This window comes from Lithobates pipiens, unplaced genomic scaffold (genome assembly GCF_037356315.1).
Source record: "Lithobates pipiens isolate NorthernLeopardFrog02 unplaced genomic scaffold, aLitPip1_a1.2 Scaffold_28, whole genome shotgun sequence".
Taxonomy (NCBI): domain Eukaryota; kingdom Metazoa; phylum Chordata; class Amphibia; order Anura; family Ranidae; genus Lithobates; species Lithobates pipiens.
In genome coordinates, this window is record NW_027507789.1 from 15,402,155 (window position 1) to 15,425,813 (window position 23,659).

The following is a 23,659-nucleotide window of genomic DNA, read 5'->3' on the forward strand; positions in this document are numbered from 1 at the left end:
CTAGGGGAGTTCGGGGGGGGGGGCACTGGGGATGGCTGGAGGCTTTCAGGGGGCCTAGGGGGACAGTATCCACTATGGGTGGTTGGGGGGGGGGGGGTTACTATGCAAGGTTATGGGACCTGCAGCTGGCCTGGCTGTGGGCATCTCTAAGGGAACCGTTTGCCATCTGGCTTATAATTACTTAGGAGAAATATTCAGATTTTTGCACAAAGTAGAACTTTTGTGTATTGTGGGTGGACTAAGGGAGGGTCAGAACCCCTGTCAGCTTTATTTGTTGCCATCACTATCCCATTGGGGAGATTTCCTGAGACGATTCCTGTCCCATAGCCAAGCAGGAAGTGAGAGGACATCCTTCCAAAATGAGAATCTCCTAACTAGTGTCCCCATTGTAAGATTTCCCCTCTGTTCCTGTTCTGGTGACAACTCAAAATTTGGGATTTTCTTTCACTCTCAGTGATGATGGTAAACAGGAGAAATATAGCGGTTGAATCACCCTGCTGGGAGTTATAACCCTTTTTTTTTCTTTACTTTATCCATAATGAGGGGAAGCTTTTGCATTTAGCTCAACTTTAAAATGAGCAATAGTTCCCGTTTTCATATGGGTCTCAGTATACAACATACACCAGATGCCTTACGCATTCACAGGGCACCATTTTCCGCATTGTTTGAAATAAGACTGTCTCCTGTGGTAGTCGGCTCCATCTAGTTGCCATGATGCATTTTCTTTTTTCTTTTTTTTGGGGGGGGGGGGGTTATTTCAGGAAAGTACCACATTATGGCCACTAGAGGGAGCTAAGGATCATTGGAGGTAGAAAAATCTTACAAACAATGTAGCAAATATTGATGGTGTCGGTTGGAATGGTGAAGCCGTTGGCGTGTTCTATTGATGGACACTTTGTATCTAGTTATGGATTCTGGTGATCTCTATCAGGACACAGATTTCTCGAGGGGTCAGGGTAAAGTTGTTGGCTGTAGACATCGGCCCGCGTTGGGCGCGTCGTTGCGCCGTGCGTTGCGGTCTCGGTAGGTGTAGTCGGTGGGATTCCAGACATGAATTGGATGGACAATGGTTGCTGGCGATTTTTTTTTTTTCCTCCAGAGTGTAGGACTGGAATCTTCCCGGAATTCAGATTGTGATGAGATATCTCGGAATCACAAAGGCCCTTCAACCCTTCCCGGGGACAATGGGGCCTTTTCATGGGGGCCCCCGGAGTGGCGCTACAGAGCGGTCCCAGTGTCCAGTGTGGAGAAGGCGTGCTGGCCTGTGCCAGGCTCTGGACAATGGCGCCCTTTGTTAGTGGCCGGGGATTGGTATTCACCTCTGGAATTCAAGGGGCAGCCTGGTGGGCCGGCGGGCATGGGAGCCTGGAGGGGCCAGAAAATGTCACACGAAGGAGGTGGGCGCTGTGGCGTCGCAAAGTGCGGCATGGTGGGCACCCGGAATCTTCCATCATGTCATGCGTGGAAGGACGGGGCTGGATGTTCTCAGAGGGCCCCATTGTCAGGGGCCAAGAAAGAAGTCTTAGTGTTTGTTGCAGCCAATGGGCAGCTCTCCCAGGAAAGGCGGAGTTACTTGTTATCACAATTGCCTGAATCGCTCCCGAAGCAGATCCAGATACTGAATCTCATTGTCAAAATACACTTTTCAATTGATGTCCAGCAATCAATCAGATTCTTCCTTGCAGTAAGGAGCATCATTCTAGATTGTAAGCTCTAACGAGCAGGGCCCTCTGATCCCTCCTGTATCGATTCGTATTGTAAGTGTACTGTCTGCCCTCATATTGTAAAGCGCTGCGCAAACTGTTGGCGCTATATAAATCCTGAATAATAATAATAATAATAATAATCATAATTGATTCTGATTGGTTGCTTGTGATCACAGCATGTTCCTGTACCCTTAAAGCAACAACATATTTTTCAACAGATCAGGCTGTCCTGCAGATGTATCAGTTAGACTGCAGGGGTAGGCAACCTGGGGCTCTCCAGCTGTTGCAGAACTACAAGTCCCATCATACCTCTGGGAGTAATTGTAACTGCCAGCCTTGCAAAGCCTCATGGGAAATGTAGTTCCACAACAGCTGGAGGACCCCAGGTTGCCTACCCCTGAGTTAGAGGGTTGAGGCAAACCATTTACCACTGACAGGGGTGCTTATAATGAGCAGCTTTTATTTATTGATGTAAAACCATTATCCCAAAAGAAACAAAACTGTTTCTGTAACTGATTATAAAGGGCGGCTGCAGTTTGGCTTCAATCTGTTAGTGTATCTAAATCTGTTAGTACATCTAACACCCCCCACCCCACCGACTGACAATGCTGCTGTCCAAGGCACCGACTGACAATGCTGCTGTCCAAGGGTGCATCCTGTGCTCCTTCATCCAGAGTGTGTGTGTGTGTGTGGGGGGGGGGGGGGGGGGGGCGCGGCGCTCTAATCCAGAAGGTGTGTTACCGGTCAGATCACCAGGTGAAAACAGGCGTAAAAAAAAAGCTAAAAAGAAAACCAATACAGCCGCCACATCTAATGATTAAGCTGCAATAATATATCACGTTTCTGGTTTAATATTGCTTTAATGTGTTTTTTTTTTTTTTTTTTTTTTTTTTTTTTTTTTTACTGAAGATCTACGCTTGGGAAACTGTTACTCTAATATCGGGTGACATAAAAAAGTTGGAACCCCCGCCATTTTATTCTCCAGGATCTCTCCTTTCAGAAAATATATCATGTTTGGGGGTTTAAACTAATCTTCAGGCCTAAAAGTATTTTTTAACCACTTTAATACCGTGATATAGCCTACACTGATAATCAGTACAGCCTCATCAGTGCCCATAAGTGCAGCCTCATCAGGGCAGGTTATCAGTGCCCATCAGCGCAGCCTCATCAGTGCCCATCAGCGCAGCCTCATCAGTGCCCATCAGCGCAGCCTCATCAGTGCCCATCAGTGCAACCTTATCAGCGCCCATCAGCACAGGTTATCAGCGCCCATCAGCGCAGCCTCGTGAGTGCCCATCAGCGCAGCCTCGTGAGTGCCCATCAGCGCAGCCTCGTGAGTGCCCATCAGCGCAGCCTCGTGAGTGCCCATCAGCGCAGCCTCGTGAGTGCCCATCAGCGCAGCCTCATGAGTGCCCATCAGCACAGCCTCATGAGTGCCCATCAGCACAGCCTCAAGTATGGAAGGGGTTAATGTGTGCAAAAAAAACCCCAGCAAAAAACAGCTCTGGTCCAATGGTATGGAGGAGGGAAGCCCTGAGAAGTGGGGGGGGGGGGGCAGCACAACAGAAGAAGTCCTGAACGCTGAGAGTGTAATGAGGAGTGACCGGGGGGGGGGGGGGGGGGGAGTGTGAAGGGACTGGCAGAATGTGAGGAGGAGGCGAGGGCCACATTGTATCATCGTTTGTTCTTTTCTTTCCTCGCAGTGCAACTTCTCAAATCCACCGACCTGGGAAGACAGAGCTTGCTGTACCTGAAGGAGATTGGCCGAGGCTGGTTTGGCAAGGTCAGTGCGTATTTTGTGTATTGCAGAGAGATTGATGAGACCGATAATGTTCCCTCTGCCTCATCCGTCTCGCCCGATTTACTGCAAATGTTTATTTTTCTGAAGCTCCTGGCAAAAATGAATATAAATGATAATAAAAATAATAATAATAATAAATCCAATAATAAAATTGTTCCCCAGATTTACAGATCCAGTTGTCTTTGCTCAAGTTTTGTTTTGTGGGTCAGCGTCCGTCCCCCCCCCCCCCCTCCCATACAGAGGAGAAAATATATCGGTCGCTATTGTAACCATCGATTACTTTTTGCTGTAACTGACATTGCAGTTATAGGTGGAGTCTGGGGGGAGGTGACAACACTGAAGAAATGACACTTGTCTACAATGTAAAGTAGTGAGTGTACAGCTTGTATAACAGTGTAAATTTTCTGTCCCCTCAAAATAACTCAACACACAGCCATTAATGTCTAAACCGCTGGCAACAAAAGTGAGTACACCCCTAAGTGAAAATGTCCAAATTGGGCCCAAAGTGTCAATATTTTGTGTGGCCGCCATTATTTTCCAGCACTGCCTTAACCCTCTTGGGCATGGAGATCACCAGAGCTTCACAGGTCACCACCGGAGTCCTCTTCCCCTCCTCCATGATGACATCACAGAGCTGGTGGATGTTGGAGACCTTGCGCTCCTCCACCTTCCGTATGAGGATGTCCCACATGATCAATAGGGTTTAGGTCTGGAGACATGTTTGGCCAGTCCATCACCTTTACCCTCAGCTTCTTTAGCAAGGCAGTGGTCGTCTTTGAGGTGTGTTTGGGGTGGTTATCATGTTGGAATACTGCCCTGCGGCCCAGTCTCTGAAGGGAGGGGATCATGCTCTTCAGTATGTCACAGTACATGTTGGCATTCATGTCCTCCTCACCTGGTTGCCCCCACACACGCTTGACACCATCTGAACCAAATACATTTATCTTGGTGTCATCAGACCACAGGACATGGTTCCAGTAATCCATGTCCTTAGTCTGCTTGTCTTCAGCAAACTGTTTCTAGCTTTCTTGTGCATCATCTTTAGAAGAGGCTTACTTCTGAGAGGACAGCCATGCAGACCAATTTGATGCAGTGTGCGGCGTATGGTCTGAGCACTGACAGGCTGACCCCCTCCTACAACCCCTGCAGCAATGCTGGCAGCACTCATACGTCTATTTCCCAAAGACAACCTCTGGATATGACGCGGAGCACGTGACCTCAACTTCTTTGGTGGACCATGGCGAGGCCTGTTCTGAGTGGAACCTGTCCTGTTATACCGCTGTATGGTCTTGGCCACCGTGCTGCAGCTCAGTTTCAGGGTCTTGGTAATCTTCTTATAGCCTAGACCATCTTTATGTAGAGCAACAATTCTTTTTTTTTTTCAGATCCTCAGAGAGTTCTTTGCCATGAGGTGCCATGTTGAACTTCCAGTGACCAGTATGAGAGAGTGAGAGCGATAACACCAAATTTAACACACCCGCTCCCCATTCACACCTGAGACCTTGTAACACTAATGAGTCACATGACACTGGGGAGGGAAAATGGCCAATTGGGCCCAATGTTGACATTTTCACTTAGGGGTGTACTCACTTTTGTTTCCAGCGGTTTAGACATTAATGGCTGTGTGTTGTTATTTTGAGGGGACAGCAAATTTACACTGTTATACAAGCTGTACACTCACTACTTTACATTGTAGACAAGTGTCATTTCTTCAGTGTTGTCACATGAAAAGATAAAAGAAAAGATTTACAAATGTGAGGGGTGTACTTACTTCTGTGAGATACTGTGTGTGTGTGTGTGTGTATATATATATATATATATATATATATATAATTTTATTTTTATTTATTTTTTCTCTTTCCCCACCAACTGTACACATAGATGCGAGCGCTGGGTGGGTGGGCTTTAAGGCCCATCAGCTGTATATATGCATCTATATAATTATTATTATACAGGATTTATATAGCGGAAACAAAATAGGGAATGGCTTTCTGTGCTGGTAGCGCGCTCACTGCGCTCCCCGCGCTCCCCGCACAGTAGGTAAAAGCTCCAGATGCATACTTGCCATTAGAAGCTTTGTGATTATTTAAACGCTGTGACAGCCAATCACAGCGCTCACATGATTGTAATGCCCGCCTCCACCCCCTGGTATTTAAATTCTATTAAAGAGCCAGGGGGCGTAGTTGTCGGGAAGGTGTTAATATATATATAAAGAGAGCAAGTACCGGAACTTGTTATCAGCCTCTTGCAATCCTTGTACAGCAGAGCTCTGACAAGGAGAGGGACAGCAGCACAAGAAACCAATTGGTTAAGAAGGGCCATGCTGATAGGAGGAGGGAGCAGAGTGACGGTGACTAGTTTTTGCTTTTACTGTCCAATCACAGACTGAGGGAGGGATGACACCTGTAAGTGTTAGGGCTTGTTCAGGGGCAGTAAAGGCAGGCTGCTGAGCTGTGATTTTACTGCCCCTCTGACCACACACCTAAACACAGGAATGCAGCAACTCAGGGCTTTACATGGCTCAAGAAATACATCGCAGGCGTGATAAAAAAAAAAATTTAAACCATGTGTCACATTCAGCGCGTGGTACCGCCAAACGCCACCAATTCTTGTAACTGGGGCCACGCCACAACCATGGCCAGCGTTTTGAGGATTAAATCGGGTGCCTCCCCACCACCTGTCACCTGTTCTGGCAGAGCAGTGTAAATCTCAGGACTGGATGGACAGAATTTCAACTCTATTGGTTTGAGGTAAAACGAATTCCAGGATAAGGGTCTGGTATAAACTTTAAAGGGGGACCCACACATTGTGGGGAAGAGGCCTTTGGGAGTGATCCCCCCCCCCAGTCCCCAGAAAATGTAAATCTTCATGTTTAACCCTTTCTGTGTCTCAGGTACTGCTGGGGGAGGTAAATTCGGGGCTCGCCAGCACCCAGGTGGTGGTGAAGGAGCTGAAAGTCAGTGCCAGTGTCCAGGAGCAGATGCTGTTCCTAGAGGAGACTCAGCCCTACCGGTAAGTATGCAGTGATTCTTTTCCATAATTCTCTGCAATTTCCACCTTTTTGTGCTTTTGTACTCCGCTCCATCCTATGAATTGTTGTGACCCGACGTGTGTTATGTAACCCGCTGTAAACGAATACATTGTAATCATTGAGATGGAGACGTCCAGGTCCGGGCAGGTCGACAACACGTTCTTGACGCATTACCGTGTCTTTGTTTTCACTCCTCCCCTCAATCTCCGCCTCGGCTGCCGGTGAAAATTTCCAGGATTGCAGCGTGAAAATCACGATTATAGACAAACAGTCCTTCCGGGGTAATGGGACCCAGACACCAAATATTACAGACGCGTTCCTGCTTGTAGTATTGCATCACCTAAAGAGGACCTATCCCCTTTCGAAGAACATTGGCTAACTGCCTTACCTTCTGCCTTTTACTATCAGAAGTCCACCCAGAAGAATTCAGTATGTGGTGGGGTGGAGTACTCTTTTCTTTTTGTTGGGTGGAGTACTCTTTTCTTTTGTTGGGTGGAGTCCTCTTTTCTTTTATTGGGTGGAGTCCTCTTTTCTTTTATTGGGTGGAGTCCTCTTTTCTTTTGTTGGGTGGAGTGCTCTTTTTTTTATTGGGTGGAGCCCTCTCCCCTATTGTTGGGTGGAGCCCTCTCCCCTATTGTTGGGTGGAGCCCTCTCCCCTATTGTTGGGTGGAGCCCTCTCCCCTATTGTTGGGTGGAGCCCTCTCCCCTATTGTTGGGTGGAGCCCTCTCCCCTATTGTTGGGTGGAGCCTTCTCCATTTTTTTTTGGGTGGAACCCCTCCGCTATTAGGTGGAGCCCTCTCCTCTCCTTGCAATTGGCACGCCCTATAACACGCTACACATCTGTTGGGAAGAGCCTCCAAAGAGAGAGGAAATAAGCCACTCTTACTTTGAGCTGCAGAGAGTCATCTGATTCCTCTCCATAGCCTCAGAAACATATAGGTCATCCACACCAAGCCTGCTCCAAAGAAGCTTGCAATCTAATTTCCCTCCGACTCCTCTCCCCTGTCTTTGGGCGGAGTCCTCTCCCCTGTCTTTGGGCGGAGTCCTCTCCCCTGTCTTTGGGCGGAGTCCTCTCCCCTGTCTTTGGGCGGAGTCCTCTCCCCTGTCTTTGGGTGGAGTCCTCTCCCCTGTCTTTGGGCGGAGTCCTCTCCCCTGTCTTTGGGCGGAGTCCTCTCCCCTGTCTTTGGGCGGAGTCCTCTCCCCTGTCTTTGGGCGGAGTCCTCTCCCCTGTCTTTGGGCGGAGTCCTCTCCCCTGTCTTTGGGCGGAGTCCTCTCCCCTGTCTTTGGGCGGAGTCCTCTCCCCTGTCGTTGGGCGGAGTCCTCTCCCCTGTCGTTGGGCGGAGTCCTCTCCCCTCTCCTCTCCTTACAATTGGCATGCCCTATAACAAACTACAGCTCTGGTCTGATTCATCTGTTGGGAAGAGCCTCCAGAGAGAGAGGAAATAATTCACTCTTACTTGAGCTGCAGAGAGCTAATCTCCCCACTGCAGTCATGCACATGCCAGGGACACGTTGGTGGAGCTTGAGAAAAGAACACAAACCAACACATTGCTGTGCAGCCAGGGCTGCTGGTGAAAATTGAGAACATGATCGGAGACCTGCAAGGCAGGGATGTAACTGCTAATCAGGTAGTCCCATATTTACAGTTTATGATATGACTTTTCGTATGGAAGTATTAAACAAAAAAAAAAAACCTGTAACAACAAAGCAAAGAAAGGTTAAAAAAAAGAGAAAAAATGTTATATAATTTTTAAATTTTTTTTTGTTTTGTTTTGTTTTTGCATCCTGTCACTAGTCAGTGTCCCTGATGATTGCCACACCAGGCATTTGCTGTACTGCACCAATTACAGTATGTAAAAAAAATAAAAAAAATTGTTACGAACAATTACAACTTGAGAAAACTCGCCATGCCTCTTACTAAATACCTCGGACTGTCTACTTTCCAAAAGGGGGTAACTTGGGGGGTATTTGTACTGTCCTGGCATTTTCAGGCCCCAAGAAATGAGATCGGCCATCAGGACTGATCGATTTTCAGATATTTATATTTAAAAAAAAAAAAAAATTATTGGATGTTTTTGTAGCAGAAAGTAAAAAATATTTTTTTGTTTTTTTTCTTCCAAATTTTCAGTCATTTTTTCTTTTATACAATAAAAAACAAAAACCCCAGTGGTGATCAAATACCCCCAAAAGAAAGCTTGATTTGTGTGAATATATATATATTAAAATTTAATTTGGGTACAGCGTTGCATGACCGCGCAATTACCAGTTAAACTAGCGCAGTGCTGATACGCCAGGGCACAGGTGGCTGCTTGTCTCCTACCAACCAAAGACACTTGTGGTGGCCCGCACGAGGGGGCAGTAACAGTGACACCCTATTTAGTTCACCCGAACACCCACCGGAATCTTGGCCAGCCACAAGCCCCATCTCTAGTGTCCAAAGAGGATGACACTCGATGTCTACTGGAATGTGAATTTACAGGGAATGGAGTATTTGGCCCTCCTTGAGCCCTGTAGTAATCAATGGTCCTCTATACCCCATCCTGTAGACGGACTCGCTCTCTCCTGGCTGGGTAGCGGCAGCTATGACCCAGACTGGACTGCCCTCTGCAGAGTCTCTGCCCCAGGTTGGGTATTTTTCGGTTCCTGCCCCGTAGACTCTGATCCTGACACTCTGCATAGATTAGCATAATAGGCGCATACCAGACGGCGAGACGCGTCACCTCCCCCGCTGTGTGTTTATAAGGCTGCAGGTTATAGAAAGCAGAGACAGGTAAAGGTGAGGGAATCCCTGAGACTCTCGACAGACCTGTCAGTGACTGAAAACAACAACTGGCAGTGTGTCAGACTGCAACCTGATACAGCAGCACAGACTGCCTACCTACCTACCTAGCTTATATGTCAGTACTTGCTGGAGGATTAACTCCCCAACAGTCTCTTCTGCAAGTTCCAGGGTCTTTACACCTGATGTGCCCATTATGAGAGGTTTCCACCATCCCTGTGCTGATTTCCCTGGTCTGTACGTCTGCTGTGCCCATTATGAGGGGTTCCCACCATCCCTGTGCTGAGTTCCCAGGTCTGTACACCTGCTGTGCCCATTATGAGGGGTTCCCACCATCCCTGTGCTGAGTTCCCAGGTCTGTACACCTGCTGTGCCCATTATGAGGGGTTTCCACCATCCCTGTGCTGAGTTCCCGGGTCTGTACACCTGCTGTGCCCATTATGAGGGGTTCCCACCATCCCTGTGCTGAGTTCCCAGGTCTGTACACCTGCTGTGCCCATTATGAGGGGTTCCCACCATCCCTGTGCTGAGTTCTCAGCTCTTTACACCTGTTGTGCCCATTATCAGGGGTTCCCACCATCCCTGTGGTGAGTTCCCAGGTCTGTACACCCGCTGTGCCCATTATTAGGTGGTTCCCACTATCCTTCCTGAATACCCAAAGCTCAAGGTGGAGGGGTGGAGTCAGAAATTGTGGCCAGGAAATCTTGCTGTGTGGGTATCTGGAGCTCCACCTATAAATTATCACTTTTTGGTGGAGCGATCCTTTAATAATAAAACATACAACTTCTCTTAAGCCCCATAGACACTATCATATTTTCTGCTGAGTTTTTCCTTCAGATTTACCAAAACCATATAATATGAGGTCAAACCTTAGGAGTTTCAATGTGTATGCAATCAAGCAGGCCCTTCTACTACATGGTTGTGGTACATCTGAAGGAAAAACTCAGCAGAAAATCTGATAGTGTGTATGGGGCTTTAGGGGAACCATTTACACATTTTGGTGCGTTTTACGTGCTGCGTTCGGCGGCCTTCATAAAATGAACGCAATGTACTCAGACGTTAAAAAAAAAATAGGTGCGGTTTTCATTGTTCGAAATTACATGCGTTGTGCGCTCCGATGCTATCTTGCGTTAACACCGCGCCAGTGATGTGAATGAGCCCCAATTATTGATCGGTTTTATATAAATCGTATCTTTTCTGTCCTCAGAGTCCTCCAGCACCCCAACCTTCTTCAGTGCCTGGTGCAATGTACGGAGATCACCCCCTACCTGCTGGTGATGGAGTTCTGCCCCCTGGTAAGTGGCGAGCACCCATTGATGAAGAGACCCAGGTGCCAATATAGTCACATCTGCCCCTGAACCTGAGCTCCGCCTACCTTCGACTGTCTAATATATTGATAGCAGTGCTGCTGGGAATTGATCGGCCAGTGCTGTTCCTTAAAGGGACAGTAACCCAATATTATTTAGTCTGGTTGTAGCCAGTTTTTTATTTTTCTGTGCAGTTTATCCAGATATTTAGGGCACTAAGTGGGCGGAGCTTCAGAGACCTGGTCCCCTGCCGTGCCAACGACCCCGCAGCTTTCCCATCACCTGCAATGGCATCCGTAGACTTACACCAGTCTTATTTCCAGGGGGACCTGAAGGAATATCTGCAGAGCTGTGCGGCCTCGGAGTCCACCGTGCCGGACCCCCTGACCCTGCAGAGGATAGGCTGCGAAGTGTGCTGCGGGCTGCTCCACCTGCACAAGAATAACTTCACACACAGGTCAGAAGGAGGAGGCTTGGGGTTATTCCGCTTACCGGTGGCAAATTATGTTCATGATTATCTTATTTAATCTCATTTGATCTACTTTATTTTGTATCTTCCTTTTATTTTGCCTTTGCTACAATTTTTCTTTACATCATTTTTAATTACATTTTTAAATGAATTATTTCATTATTATGATTATTTTTTATTGTATACACTTTTTTCTCTACCACTGTACTTTTTCAACTATCCCTTCTCCTATTTCCTCATGTATCTTATTTTCATGTCTTTCCCATTTTTACACAAATTTCTTCATCATTATTATTATTATTATTCATGATTTATATAGCGCCAACAGTTTACGCAGCGTTTTACAATTTTTTTTCCATTTTTTTTTTTTTATTATCTTTTTATTTTTGTGTAATGTAAAATAATTTATATATTTTTATATTATTATTTTCTATAATATATTTTAAAGTATAATAATTTATATATATATATATATATATATATATATATATATATATATATATATATATATATATATAATTTTTACATAGAAGTATAAACAAATATTATTATTATTTCTATTATTATTATTAATAATAATAATGATAATATATACAACTAATAATATTTATTTCTATATTACGTGGGGGTCTTCAAAAAGTTTCCACACTTTTATACCTTCGTTAGAAACAGTGAAGGTGGGAGGAGTTTTGCTAATTGCATTCAAGTTGGAATGATGCTGGAATAATGCATCGCAAAGGAAACTGTGACTATGAAGAAAATCGATGTAATTTGTTTTTGAAATTCTTAATAAAAAGAGACATAACAAAAGTGTGGAAATGTTTTGAAGAGCCCTATTATTATTTATCTTTACACATTATTTTTATTATTATTATTTGTATACATTTATTGTTGTTGTTGTTTTTTTTTTTATTAATAGAAACAAATTCTAGTATTTTTTTGTTTCATGCTCCTTTTTTCCTCTAATTCGCTCCTCTTCTATCGCCATCCTTTTTTAATTCTCCCTTCTTTTTCCTCATTTCATCTTTTTTTCATGTCTCGTGATCTTTTTTTTATTTTTTTTCTTGCTTTTACATAACTTTTTTATATATATTTTTTTCTTTTTTAGTACTTCTTTCATAACATATTAGATTTTTCCCTTTTTTTCTATTTTTTTTTCTCTTATATAACTTTTTTTTTTTGTATGCCCATTCAATTTATAAAAGATCCCAAACATTGAGTTTCTTGTTCCAGAACCCCACCCCTCTGCCCCCCCAACCTTCTCGCTGCTATCATAGATCTGATATTGTCCAGTTGCTTATGTGTTAGGTTTTGTTTGCCTTTCTTTTTCCTCTTCCACCTCCTTTCCCCCAACAATGGGCGCTCTCCCACCACAGCCGGCGTTCCCCGGCACATCTCTGGACGCCTCTCTCGGTTTGTCCCCTGGAACAATATCCTGATGCTGACTGAGTGGGACATGCAGGCTCCAGCATCAGTGATTTTGTTGCAGGCGGCACTCAAAGCTCCTGGCCGCCGGACCGCAATGTGACTCTCTCTACATGTCTCTATTATTACCGTGTGACATCAGAGCAGTAATCGGCTTATTAACATTAGTAGCCTACCCGAAGCGCTAATACCTCCGCTACACACGTAAAGAAGAACATCAGTTTAAGAAGAACATCAGTTTAATGGAAGAGATTTGTTTTGCTGATGAAATAACCAATTCGCACTCATCATGTCCTCTTCAAAGGAGGGAAGGTGAACAAAGTTAGACTATATGGCCACAGATGTGATGGGGTTCAAGTGTTTCCAGTGAAGGGTCCTTGTACTCCTCCGTCTTTAATTGTCTATAATGTCTACAAACACATTATAGACAATTGTGCTCTTCCAACCTTGTGATAACAGTTCAGTAAAGACCCTTTTCTGTTCCCTCATGACTGCTGTGACCAGTTTGGTGTGGACACTGTGGAGGAACTGGAGTGTCCTGCACAGGGCCCTGACCTCAACGCTACTTTTGGAAGACCTTTGGCATAAGGTCTTCTCATCCCAAAGGTGTTCAGTAGATTTGAGGACATGGAGGAACTGCAGTGTCCTGCACAAAGCCCTGACCTCAATGCTACTTTTGGAAGACCTTTGGCATAGGGTCTTCTCATCCCAAAGGTGTTCAGTAGATTTGAGGACGTGGACGAACTGGAGTGTCCTGCACAAAGCCCTGATCTCAATGCTACTTTTGGAAGACCTTTGGCATAAGGTCTTCTCATCCCAAAGGTGTTCAGTAGATTTGAGGACATGGAGGAACTGGAGTGTCCTGCACAAAGCCCTGATCTCAATGCTACTTTTGGAAGACCTTTGGCATAAGGTCTTCTCGTCCCAAATGTGTTCAGTAGATTTGAGGACATGGACGAACTGGAGTGTCCTGCACAAAGCCCTGACCTCAACGCTACTTTTGGAAGACCTTTGGCATAAGGTCTTTTCATCCCAAAGGTGTTCAGTAGATTTGAGGACATGGAGGAACTGGAGTGTCCTGCACAGAGCCCTGACCCTCAACCCTACTGAACACCTTTGGGATGGGACAGGTCTCACCCAACATCCGAACCTGACCTCAAAAATGGGCACAAATTTCCAAAATCTCATAGAAAGTCTTTCCAGAAGATTGGAGGATGGTATAGCCACAAAGGGGGCAACTCCATAAAGATATAGTTTGATGAGTTTGGTGTGGAGGAAGTCGAGCGTCATCAACCCCACTGAACACCTTTGGGATTAACTGAATTGCTAATTGCAAGCTAGGTCTTCCCTTTGGACTAAAATAAACAACACACTCCTGCGTTAGAGTAAGTTGACTGTAATGTCTCAAGTGCTTGGTCAAATCGCAGATAATTTCATAGAAGAAGGCCAGTCCTTCGAAGCACATCAGCCTGAAGGTTATTATTTCGGACTCCCCACTCCCAAGTTTTGGTGATTCGAGCAACTGATGAGAGACTGCCACTTATGTGGTCAGGTGAGTGCGTTTTTAGCTTATGTCTGTGAGTAGACATCTTCCCATTTACTCCATGACCTTGACGAACCATTCCTGAGGATGTCTTTATGGCGCCGACTTTGTACACGGGGGGGGGGGGGGGGAGTCATGGTGGAACAGAAAAAAGGTCTTCACCAAACTGTTACCACGAGATTGGAAGAACACAATTGTCTACAATGTTTTTGTATGATGTTGGATTACCAGGATCCTTGGCTGGAGACACCTGACCTCCATCAGTTCACGTACTTTTGGACGTATAGTTTCATTAGTGACATTCAGGTGTTCACATCATTTTAGCCATATTGTGTATTTGGGGGTCCACTGGCTTTACCTTGTGCATCTAGTCACCCTCAAGCTTAAGTCTCCATTATGCTTTAAGTACCCAATGATATAACGCTACCCAATAGCATTTAATGACCTCATGCAGGTACCTGATGCTACAAGCCAACTGATCTTGTTCAGGAAATGGTGTTCCACGCTCGTTTCCTCCGGTGATAAGCCACCAGCAGACATTGGCTTCACCCTTACCTCTCCATCGGTAAACATGCAGGCACGGCCCAGCCAAGCATGCATGTTCCTGGAACCATTGGCAGAGATGCATCCCAGATGTTGCCTGAACAGTTCCTGTACATCGTAGCACCTAGGGCCCATGGGTGCTCAACCTGCGGTCCTCCAGCTGTTGCGGAACAAGTCCTATCATGCCTTTGCCTTTGGGAGTCATGCTTGTAATTGTCTGCAGCTTGCAATGGCACATGGAACTTGTAGTTGCGCAACAGCTGGAGGGCTGTAGGTTGAGCACCCCTAGACCCTCGGATGGTCCACATTCTGAAGCGCAGTCCCTGGGTTCCCTGGTTCCAAGCCCTATGTAGTTTTCCTAGACAAAGGTTGCATTGCACAGTCATGTGATGGAAGCCCCACCCCCTGGGAAGTACTGGGAAAAGCCTGCTGGACCAGTTGCAATCTTATGCTTTGATAAAACATAAATAGTTATGGAGTGTTGTATAAAAAAAAAAAAAAAAAATATATATATATATATATATATATATATATATATATATATATATAAATATATACTTTTTTTTTTAAATGTTTTTCATTTAACTAAAATGGGAAAGACAGACTTTTGCCACTAGATGGTGCTGCGTATTGTAGAAAATTCCAGTAACACACACTTGGCACCACCTAGTGGCCACATGTATTTTAAATCAATGAAAAACATTAAATTGTCTAAAAGCATTTCTTATTTGCCCCATTCAGAGAGGAGGGAATGTTTATGGACTGTCAATGGCCAATTGTTTTTATAAACGCACCCCTATGACAGGTGAAGTGTTCTGTGAATTGCGGTCACTGGGGGGGGGGGGGATCTCCTATGCGGTGAGGGTGTACAGTACAGAAAGGCCTTGTATAGAGTCCTGCTTGTCTTATACAGTCTTCCTTCCTTCCAATACTCAGCGACCTCGCTCTGCGGAACTGTCTCCTGACCGCCGATATGACGGTGAAAATCGGTGACTACGGGGTGGCCCATTCCAAATATCGGGTAAGTAGAAATGTATCTATTAAATAGCAGCCACTATTCACCAATCCAAGTGGGCTAAAAAAAATAAAAAATGGCGGCTTTGCACTCTCGGTAAATCAAACCACCCACGCCAAAGAGCCAATTAAACCATACAAATATTATAATAGCAGCTGCCGTTCAAATTAAATAAATGGTATGCAAACGTGCCCAACCTATTGTGCAAATTAGCGCTTGCCAATCCCCAAAATTATAATAATAAATGTATGTATTAAAAAATGGAAATCCGTTGCTTTTGCGATGTCCGGCCACCTGCGATTGCTCCGGAGACAGAACAGAACATTGGTGTTTGACAGGTGGTAACGAGGAGATATGTTGCCTCCTCACCTCCCGATTTAACCCTCTAATGCACGGTGTGACCCCCCAAAGATATCCAATAGTCACATTCGGCGGCGGAACCGCCTGCGGAAAGCGTTGCGCTGGTTAAGTTTTGCCACGACCGTGAAGCACGCCATCCCCCATGTGTGCAGCTGTGGGCGGTTGTATGTTAGTGTTCATGTGGGGGGCGGTGAAACCGCAGCTCAACCACTTGGTTTTACCCCCCCGGTCACATGTGCCCTCCTTTTTAAGGTTCTATGGCAGTGGATGGGGGGTATTTACCTGTGATCGGTGGCAAGCCGGCTGGATGTGACCCATTCAAACAAATGGGAAGGTGCTGCAAACAGGCGCCATATTGTCCCCTCGCCACCTGTCAATCGCCTCTGAAAAGCAATCCGAATGCAGATTGCTTTTTAAATCGCAGGGTTTTGAATCCAGTGAAGGTTCCTGCATCGAATGACACCCGTCGGTGGTTCACACTGCCCTCTGCGAACCGCTGCGGGTGCCAATACAAAGTGAATGACACCCCCAGATCGGTTTGCAGATCGCAGTGCGAAATGTCAATTCGGACAGGAAACAGATCGCATTTCCATGAATACGCCATGCAATCCGATTCTGGTGCGGACCGAAAAAAAGAGTCCTGCACGATTTTTGGTCCAAATGCGATGCAAATTCAGCCATACAACCTGTATGACTGATTTCGCATCGCACAGATATCGTATCTGATCAGTGCGGTGCAAATCACATGCAATGTCTGACATTGCAGCAGTGTGAACCGGCCCCTTAGGCTCCGCTCACACCTGAGTGCACTGGAATCGTGCGATTCTTCCCGCCAATCCAGAATCGTGGCAAAACAACGGGGGGGGGGGGGGTGTTTGCAATGCCTTTCTTTCTCAAGGACACCCTAAACGCAGTGCGATTTTTTTTTTTTTTGCCGTGATTGTCGAGAAACAAAACACGCAAAAATCGCAACACAAAATGCTCCTGGCTCTGTGCCAAGTTTTGGGGCATGAGCTTCTTACGGGCGTCTTTTGGAGCGAAACGCGGCTTTCACGCTACAGCGTTTTTTAATCGCGGGCAGGTTTGCAGCGGATCTGCCTGCGATTTGACAGCGCCTAGGTGGGAATGCCAAAGTGCAGGACTCGCATTTTGAGATGCCATTCGTTTGAATGACGCCTCAAATTGCAGTGCGGGTTTGTTGTAATTTCGGTGATCTGCATTGCAGAAAGCACATCGCCCCCAAAAAAGTCCAGGAGCTACTTTGGGGTGACATGATTCCCGCGATAGGGATTGCCGCGATTGCAGCGCGGTAATTCGCACTGCAGTTGCAGCAATCCACATCGCAGAAAGCATGTCGCCCCAAAAAAGTTCAGGAGCTACTTTGGGGGACATACTTCCCGCGATGGGGATTGCCGCGATTGCAGCGCGGTAATTCGCACTGCTGTTGCAGCAATCCGCATCGCAGAAAGCAATTTGCCCCAAAAAAGTTCAGGAGCTACTTTGGGGGTGACATGCTTCCTGCGATGCGGATTGCTGCAATTGCAACGCGGTAATTCGCACTGCAGTTGCAGCAATCCGCATCGCAGAAAGCATGTCGCCCCAAAAAAGTTCAGGAGCTACTTTGGGGGACATACTTCCCGCGATGCGGATTGCCGCGATTGCAGAGCGGTAATTCGCACTGCAGTTGCGGCAATCTGCATCGCAGAAAGCATGTCGCCCCAAAAAAGTTCAGGGGCTACTTTGGGGGCGACATGCTTCCAGCCATGCGGAGTGCCGCGATTGCAGCGCGGTAATTCACACTACATTTGCGGCAATCCGCATCGCAGAAAGCATGTCGCCCCAAAAAAGTTCAGGAGCTACTTTGGGGGCGACATGCTTCCTGCGATGCGGATTGCCGCGATTGCAGCGTGGTAATTCGCACTGCAGTTGTGACAATCCGCATCGCATAAAGCATGTCTCCCCAAAAAAGTTCAAGAGCTATTTTGGGGGTGACATGCTTCCAGCCATGCGGATTGCTGCGATTGCAGCGCGAAATATCGCACGACAATTGCGGCAGACCCGCAACGCGATTTCAGGTGTCATTCAAATGAATGGCATCTCAAATGCGAGCCCCGCGATTTCGCATTCACACCTCGGCGCTGTCAAAGCGCAGGCAAATCTGTCTGTGATTCAAAACGCTGTAGTGCGAATGCAGCCTAATAAATGGCGCCCCCCTACAAAAAAAAAAAAAAAAGCTAAAGAAAAAAAAACGCAGTGCAGAAGCGTGACCGAAGGTGTGAACGAAGCCTTAAAAAGACCATGCAACAATGTATCCGTAAACATGCCGGTTCGCAGTGCTGCATGCGTTTTTAAGAGCGTCTGATGCATGCAAAAACGCAAATAGGCACCCACATAAAATGCCCAATAAAAAGCCAAAAAACAAAATCTGTAACTGATTTGCAACCCTATAAAAAGCTACCAGGTCCCTGGAGATCGCTGCACGCCAGCCCCCCCCCCCCCCCCCTCGCTGTCACCGTCTCAGACATTCCCGTTACTATGTTGCACGCCTCCCGTGTTCCGTAACCAAACACCCTGGCGCGGCGCCAGCTTGTCCCCGGCTTGTGCCAGCAGAGGCACCAAGCTGGCCAGATTAAGGAAGGGGAGGGGGATGAGGCACTGTTCCATCACAGAGCACGTCTTTGCCCCAAAGGGGAGGAGGGGACTCGGCGTTAACCTCTGTCAGGGTGAGTCAGACGTCGGCTGATCCTCCAGGAGGAGGAGGAGGAGGAGGAGGAGGAGGAGGAGGTTGGTGGTTGGTGGTGGTGGTGGGGGCTGAGTAGGAAGCAGCACAGGAAGGCTTGTCAGTGTTGTCTGAGTCTCTGTGTTTTGCAGGATGATTACCTGGTGACGTCCGACCAACTGTGGGTCCCTCTGCGCTGGATCGCGCCGGAGCTCATTGATGAAGTACATGGGAACCTCCTGGTGGTGGACCAGACCAAGACCAGCAACATCTGGTAGGACGTCCGCCCGTCTCTGCCTTGTTTTGTCACTGGCCCCAAACCGTGCCCTGGGTGGAGCCCGGAGCCCAGCGTGTTTTTCATTTATTTTTTTTCCCTGTCCGCCGGCGCCACCGGCTCTCCTCGGTTTTCCACCTTTTCGGCAGGACCGGGGTGGCCGTCCGTCCGTTCCCGGCATCCGAGGGGCACTTTCAAAGGGAGACGTCCCTAAATTTTATTTTTCATTGTTGGTAAACGTAATCCCCGATTCCCAATTCATTGTAGGAAGTGGAGGGTTCTGTTCCTGGAGGTCTTCTGTGATTGGTTGAACTGCATGGGGGCCTGTAACTTTTTTTTATTTATTTTTTTTCTAACCAAATTATGTAACTATTTTCAAATGTTACTTTTTTTTATTATGTGTTTATTGTTTTCCAAAACAAAGCATAAAATGTTGCCGGTGGTAAACGAGCGTCCAGCGTTTTTTTTTTTTTTTCTTTCTTTTAACAAGTTTTATTGGCCTGATGCGACTTCGGGGTTGTCGGAGAATGTGCGGTGGATAAAAAGCATTTCTTAATCCATTTTGATGAAATTTGCCGCAATGGCGTTGCCCGCGATCTGACAGTTTAGGTGCGCTGTGTTCAGTTACAATGTTGACATCTATGTACGCTATATTACCTGAAGTATTGGGACGCCTGCCTTTACACGCACATGAACTTTAATGGCTTCCCAGTCTTAGTCCGTAGGGTTCGATATTGAGTTGGCCCACACTTTGCAGCTATAACAGCTTCAACGCTCCTGGAAAGGCCGTCAACAAGGTTTAGGAGGGTGTCTATGGAAATGTCTGACCATTCTTCCAGAAGCGCATTTGTGAGGTCAGGCACTGGTGCTGGACGAGAAGGCCTGGCTCGCAGTATTCGCTCTAATTCATCACAAAGGTGTTCTGTAGGGTTGAGGTCAGGACTCTGTGCAGGCCAGTGAAGTTCCTCCACCCCAAACTCGCTCATCTATGTCTTTTATAGACCTTGCTTTGTGCACTGGTGCGCAGTCATGTTGGAACAGGAAGGGGTCGCTTACAAAGTTGGAAGCATGAAATTGTCCAAAATGTCTTGGTATGCTGACGCCTTAAGAGTTCCCTTCACTGGGGCCGAGCCCAACACCTGAAAAACAACCCCCACACCATAATCCCCCCCCTCCACCAAATCACTTGAACCAGTGCTCAAAGCAAGGTCCATAAAGACATGGATGAGCAAGTTTGGGGTGGAGGAACTTGACTGGCCTGCACAGAGTCCTGACCTCAACCCGATAGAACACCTTTGGGATAAATTAGAGCACAGACTGTGAGCCAGGCCTTCTCATCCAACATCAGCGCCTGACCTCACAAATGCGCTTCTGGAAGAATGGTCAAACATTCCCATAGACACACTCCTAAACCTTGTGGACGGCCTTCCCAGAAGAGTCGGAGCTGTTATAGCTGCAAAGGGTGGGCCAACTCAATATTGAACCCTACGGACTAAGACTGGGATGCCATTAAAGTTAATGTGCGTATAAAGGCAGGTGTCCCAATACTTTTGGTAATATAGTGCATCTGTCTTGCGTAGTTGGCAACATTTTATATCCATTTCCAGAGACACATTGCTGCTGAATCGCAGCACCGAAGCAGCTGAGTTGCCGATCCCCGCGGCTCACCACCACCGCGCCATATTTACTAAATTGTATTAAAATTTATTTTTGTGATGCATTTGTAAAGAGAATGGAACAGAGCGGGTTCCTGTCTGCTGGTGTCAGTTACAATGTTGACATCTAGATGTGTGTGTGTGTGTGTGTGTGTGTGTGTGTTAGTTGCAACATTTAAAAACCGTTTCCAGAGACACATTGCTGCAGAATGAAGGCGGATCTCCGCCATTGCGGAGGATTTACACAAATACATTTATAAAGAGGAGGGAACACACCTGAGTGTTGCAGGAATCGTCATATCTCAGTGTTTCATTGTCGTAACTCTAAACTCTCACCATTGAGAGATCCATTTTTCAACTTTCATCTCTTGTCAGCTTGAGGGTCAGAGGTCGGAGGTCACCTGCTGCTGCCCTCTCAGCTCCCCGACCTCACACACTGTCTCCCAGCTCCAGAGAGCGCATAACAGCCCCAAATGACACACCATCTAGATGTTTGCATCCCCATTCTTAGATAGTGGATTATTAAACCATTTGCTGTGCCCTCTGTCATACCCTCCACACTCCTCTCCTGTACATACTGCCCGCTGTCATACCCCTACATTCCTCTCCTGTACATACTGCCCGCTGTCATACCCCTACATTCCTCTCCTGTACATACTGCCCGCTGTCATACCCTCCACACTCCTCTTCTGTACGTACTGCCCGCTGTCATACCCTCCACACTCCTCTCCTGTACATACTGCCCTCTGTTATACCCTCCACACTCCTCTCCTGTACATACTGCCCTCTGTTATACCCTCCACACTCCTCTCCTGTACATACTGCCCTCTGTCATACCCTCCACACTCCCCTCCTGTACATACTGCCCTCTGTCATACCCTCCACACTCCTCTCCTGTACATACTGCCCTCTGTTATACCCTCCACACTCCTCTCCTGTACATACTGCCCTCTGTTATACCCTCCACACTCCTCTCCTGTACATACTGCCCTCTGTCATACCCTCCACACTCCCCTCCTGTACATACTGCCCTCTGTCATACCCTCCGCACTCCTCTCCTGTACATACTGCCCTCTGTTATACCCTCCACACTCCTCTCCTGTACATACTGCCCTCTGTTATACCCTCCACACTCCTCTCCTGTACATACTGCCCTCTGTCATACCCTCCACACTCCTCTCCTGTACATACTGCCCTCTGTCATACCCTCCACACTCCCCTCCTGTACATACTGCCCACTGTCATACCCTCCACACTCCTCTTCTGTACGTACTGCCCGCTGTCATACCCCTACATTCCTCTCCTGTACATACTGCCCGCTGTCATACCCCTACATTCCTCTCCTGTACATACTGCCCGCTGTCATACCCCTACATTCCTCTCCTGTACATACTGCCCGCTGTCATACCCTCCACACTCCTCTTCTGTACGTACTGCCCGCTGTCATACCCCTACATTCCTCTCCTGTACATACTGCCCGCTGTCATACCCCTACATTCCTCTCCTGTACATACTGCCCGCTGTCATACCCTCCACACTCCTCTTCTGTACGTACTGCCCGCTGTCATACCCCTACATTCCTCTCCTGTACATACTGCCCGCTGTCATACCATCCACACCCCTCTTCTGTACATACTGCTCATGGTCATACCCCCACATTCCTTTCCTGTGCATACTGCCCACTGTCATACCCTCCACACCCCTCTTCTGTACATAACACCCACTTTCATACTCTACAGGCTCCTCTCCTGTACACACTGCCCACTGTCATACCCTCCACACTCCTTCCCTGTACATCCCGCTCACCGTCATACCCTCCACACTCCTCTCCTGTACATAGCATAGCGTCAGCATTGCTGGTTGTGCAAGGAGTACAGTTTTCTCAGGCCTAGATATGGAATGGAGAGGAGTGTGGTCTCCATATGGTCCATTCCTCTCTGTCCTCCTATTTGGTTGGGTGGAAGGGGGACAATGAGCGGCGTTGTGTTGGATTGGGGGGGGGGGGGTGTAGAGCGGGTTGGGTGTGGATACTGGCACAGGCCTTGTCTTCTGGTAATTACAAGTTCTATGGGAGACAGCGAGTGAGTCGGAGTTCACAAAGTAAATAAACAAGTGCAGACAAAGGAGCTCAGTGTGCCGGGCCGGGGTGGGGGGTGGGGGGGCGCAATGGAAAGAGAATAGAATGATCGCTCCCGGCGTGTGTGACGGCGTCGCTGTCTGGCTGCAGGTGCAGCATCACAATGTTCTGGTCTTTCGGTGGTTCGGGTTCTCGATGCATCATTGTACAGTCCAGCATTCTGTAACATTCCACTAACTACATGGGGAGGTTTCTGATGCAGCAGGAGGAGTGAGACTTCTGATGCAGCAAGGGGAAAGAAACTTATGGTGCAGAAGTTAAGGGCAGACTTAAGATGTAGTTGAGGTAGGCCTCTGATGCAGCAGGAGTGGGGGGAGAACTTTTATGCAGTAGAGTAAGACCTTACGCAGCAGAGAGAGTGAGACTTTCTTGCAGCAGGAGAAGTGAGACCTCTGATGCAGCAGAACAGTTGAAATTGTAGATGTGGTTGAGGTAGACCATCAACTCCTGCTGCATCAGAAGTCTCCCTTCCCTTGCTGCATCAGAGGTTTTCCTTCCCTTGTTGCATTAGAGCAGGTGTAGGCAAACTCGGCACTCCAGCTGTGGTGAAACTACAAATCCCATAATGCCTCTGCCTCTAGGAGTCATGCCTGTGATTGTCAGGGTCTTGCAATGTCTCGTGGGACTTGTAGTTTCAAAACTGATAGAGAGCCGATGTTGCCTACCCCTGCATTAGAGGTCTCCCTTCCCTTGCTGCATCGGAGGTCTCCCTTCCCTTGCTGCATCGGAGGTCTCCCTTCCCTTGCTGCATCGGAGGTCTCCCTTCCCTTGCTGCATCGGAGGTCTCCCTTCCCTTGCTGCATCGGAGGTCTCCCTTCCCTTGCTGCATCGGAGGTCTCCCTTCCCTTGCTGTATCGGAGGTCTCCCTTCCCTTGCTGCCTCGGAGGTCTCCCT

General features: G+C 47.2%; 1 protein-coding gene across 4 annotated transcripts in view; it reads left to right on the forward strand.

Annotated features, from left to right (window-relative positions):
- The window catches only part of AATK (apoptosis associated tyrosine kinase), a 79,257-nt gene that overhangs the window by 15,094 nt on the left and 40,504 nt on the right, over positions 1–23,659 (forward strand). For 3 of the 4 annotated variants that reach the window (XR_013263460.1, XM_077458731.1, XM_077458730.1), the window contains exons 3-8: positions 3,410–3,489; positions 6,401–6,519; positions 10,526–10,613; positions 10,949–11,082; positions 15,542–15,626; positions 18,852–18,973. Coding sequence is in view for 3 of the 4 variants with exons in the window: in XM_077458731.1 (XP_077314857.1) it covers positions 3,410–3,489; positions 6,401–6,519; positions 10,526–10,613; positions 10,949–11,082; positions 15,542–15,626; positions 18,852–18,973 (628 nt within the window). In the remaining variant the exon portion in view is untranslated. Of the gene's footprint in view, positions 1–3,409; positions 3,490–6,400; positions 6,520–10,525; positions 10,614–10,948; positions 11,083–13,031; positions 14,072–15,541; positions 15,627–18,851; positions 18,974–23,659 lie in introns of those variants that run through there. The other variant, XM_077458732.1, reaches the window with a different exon arrangement.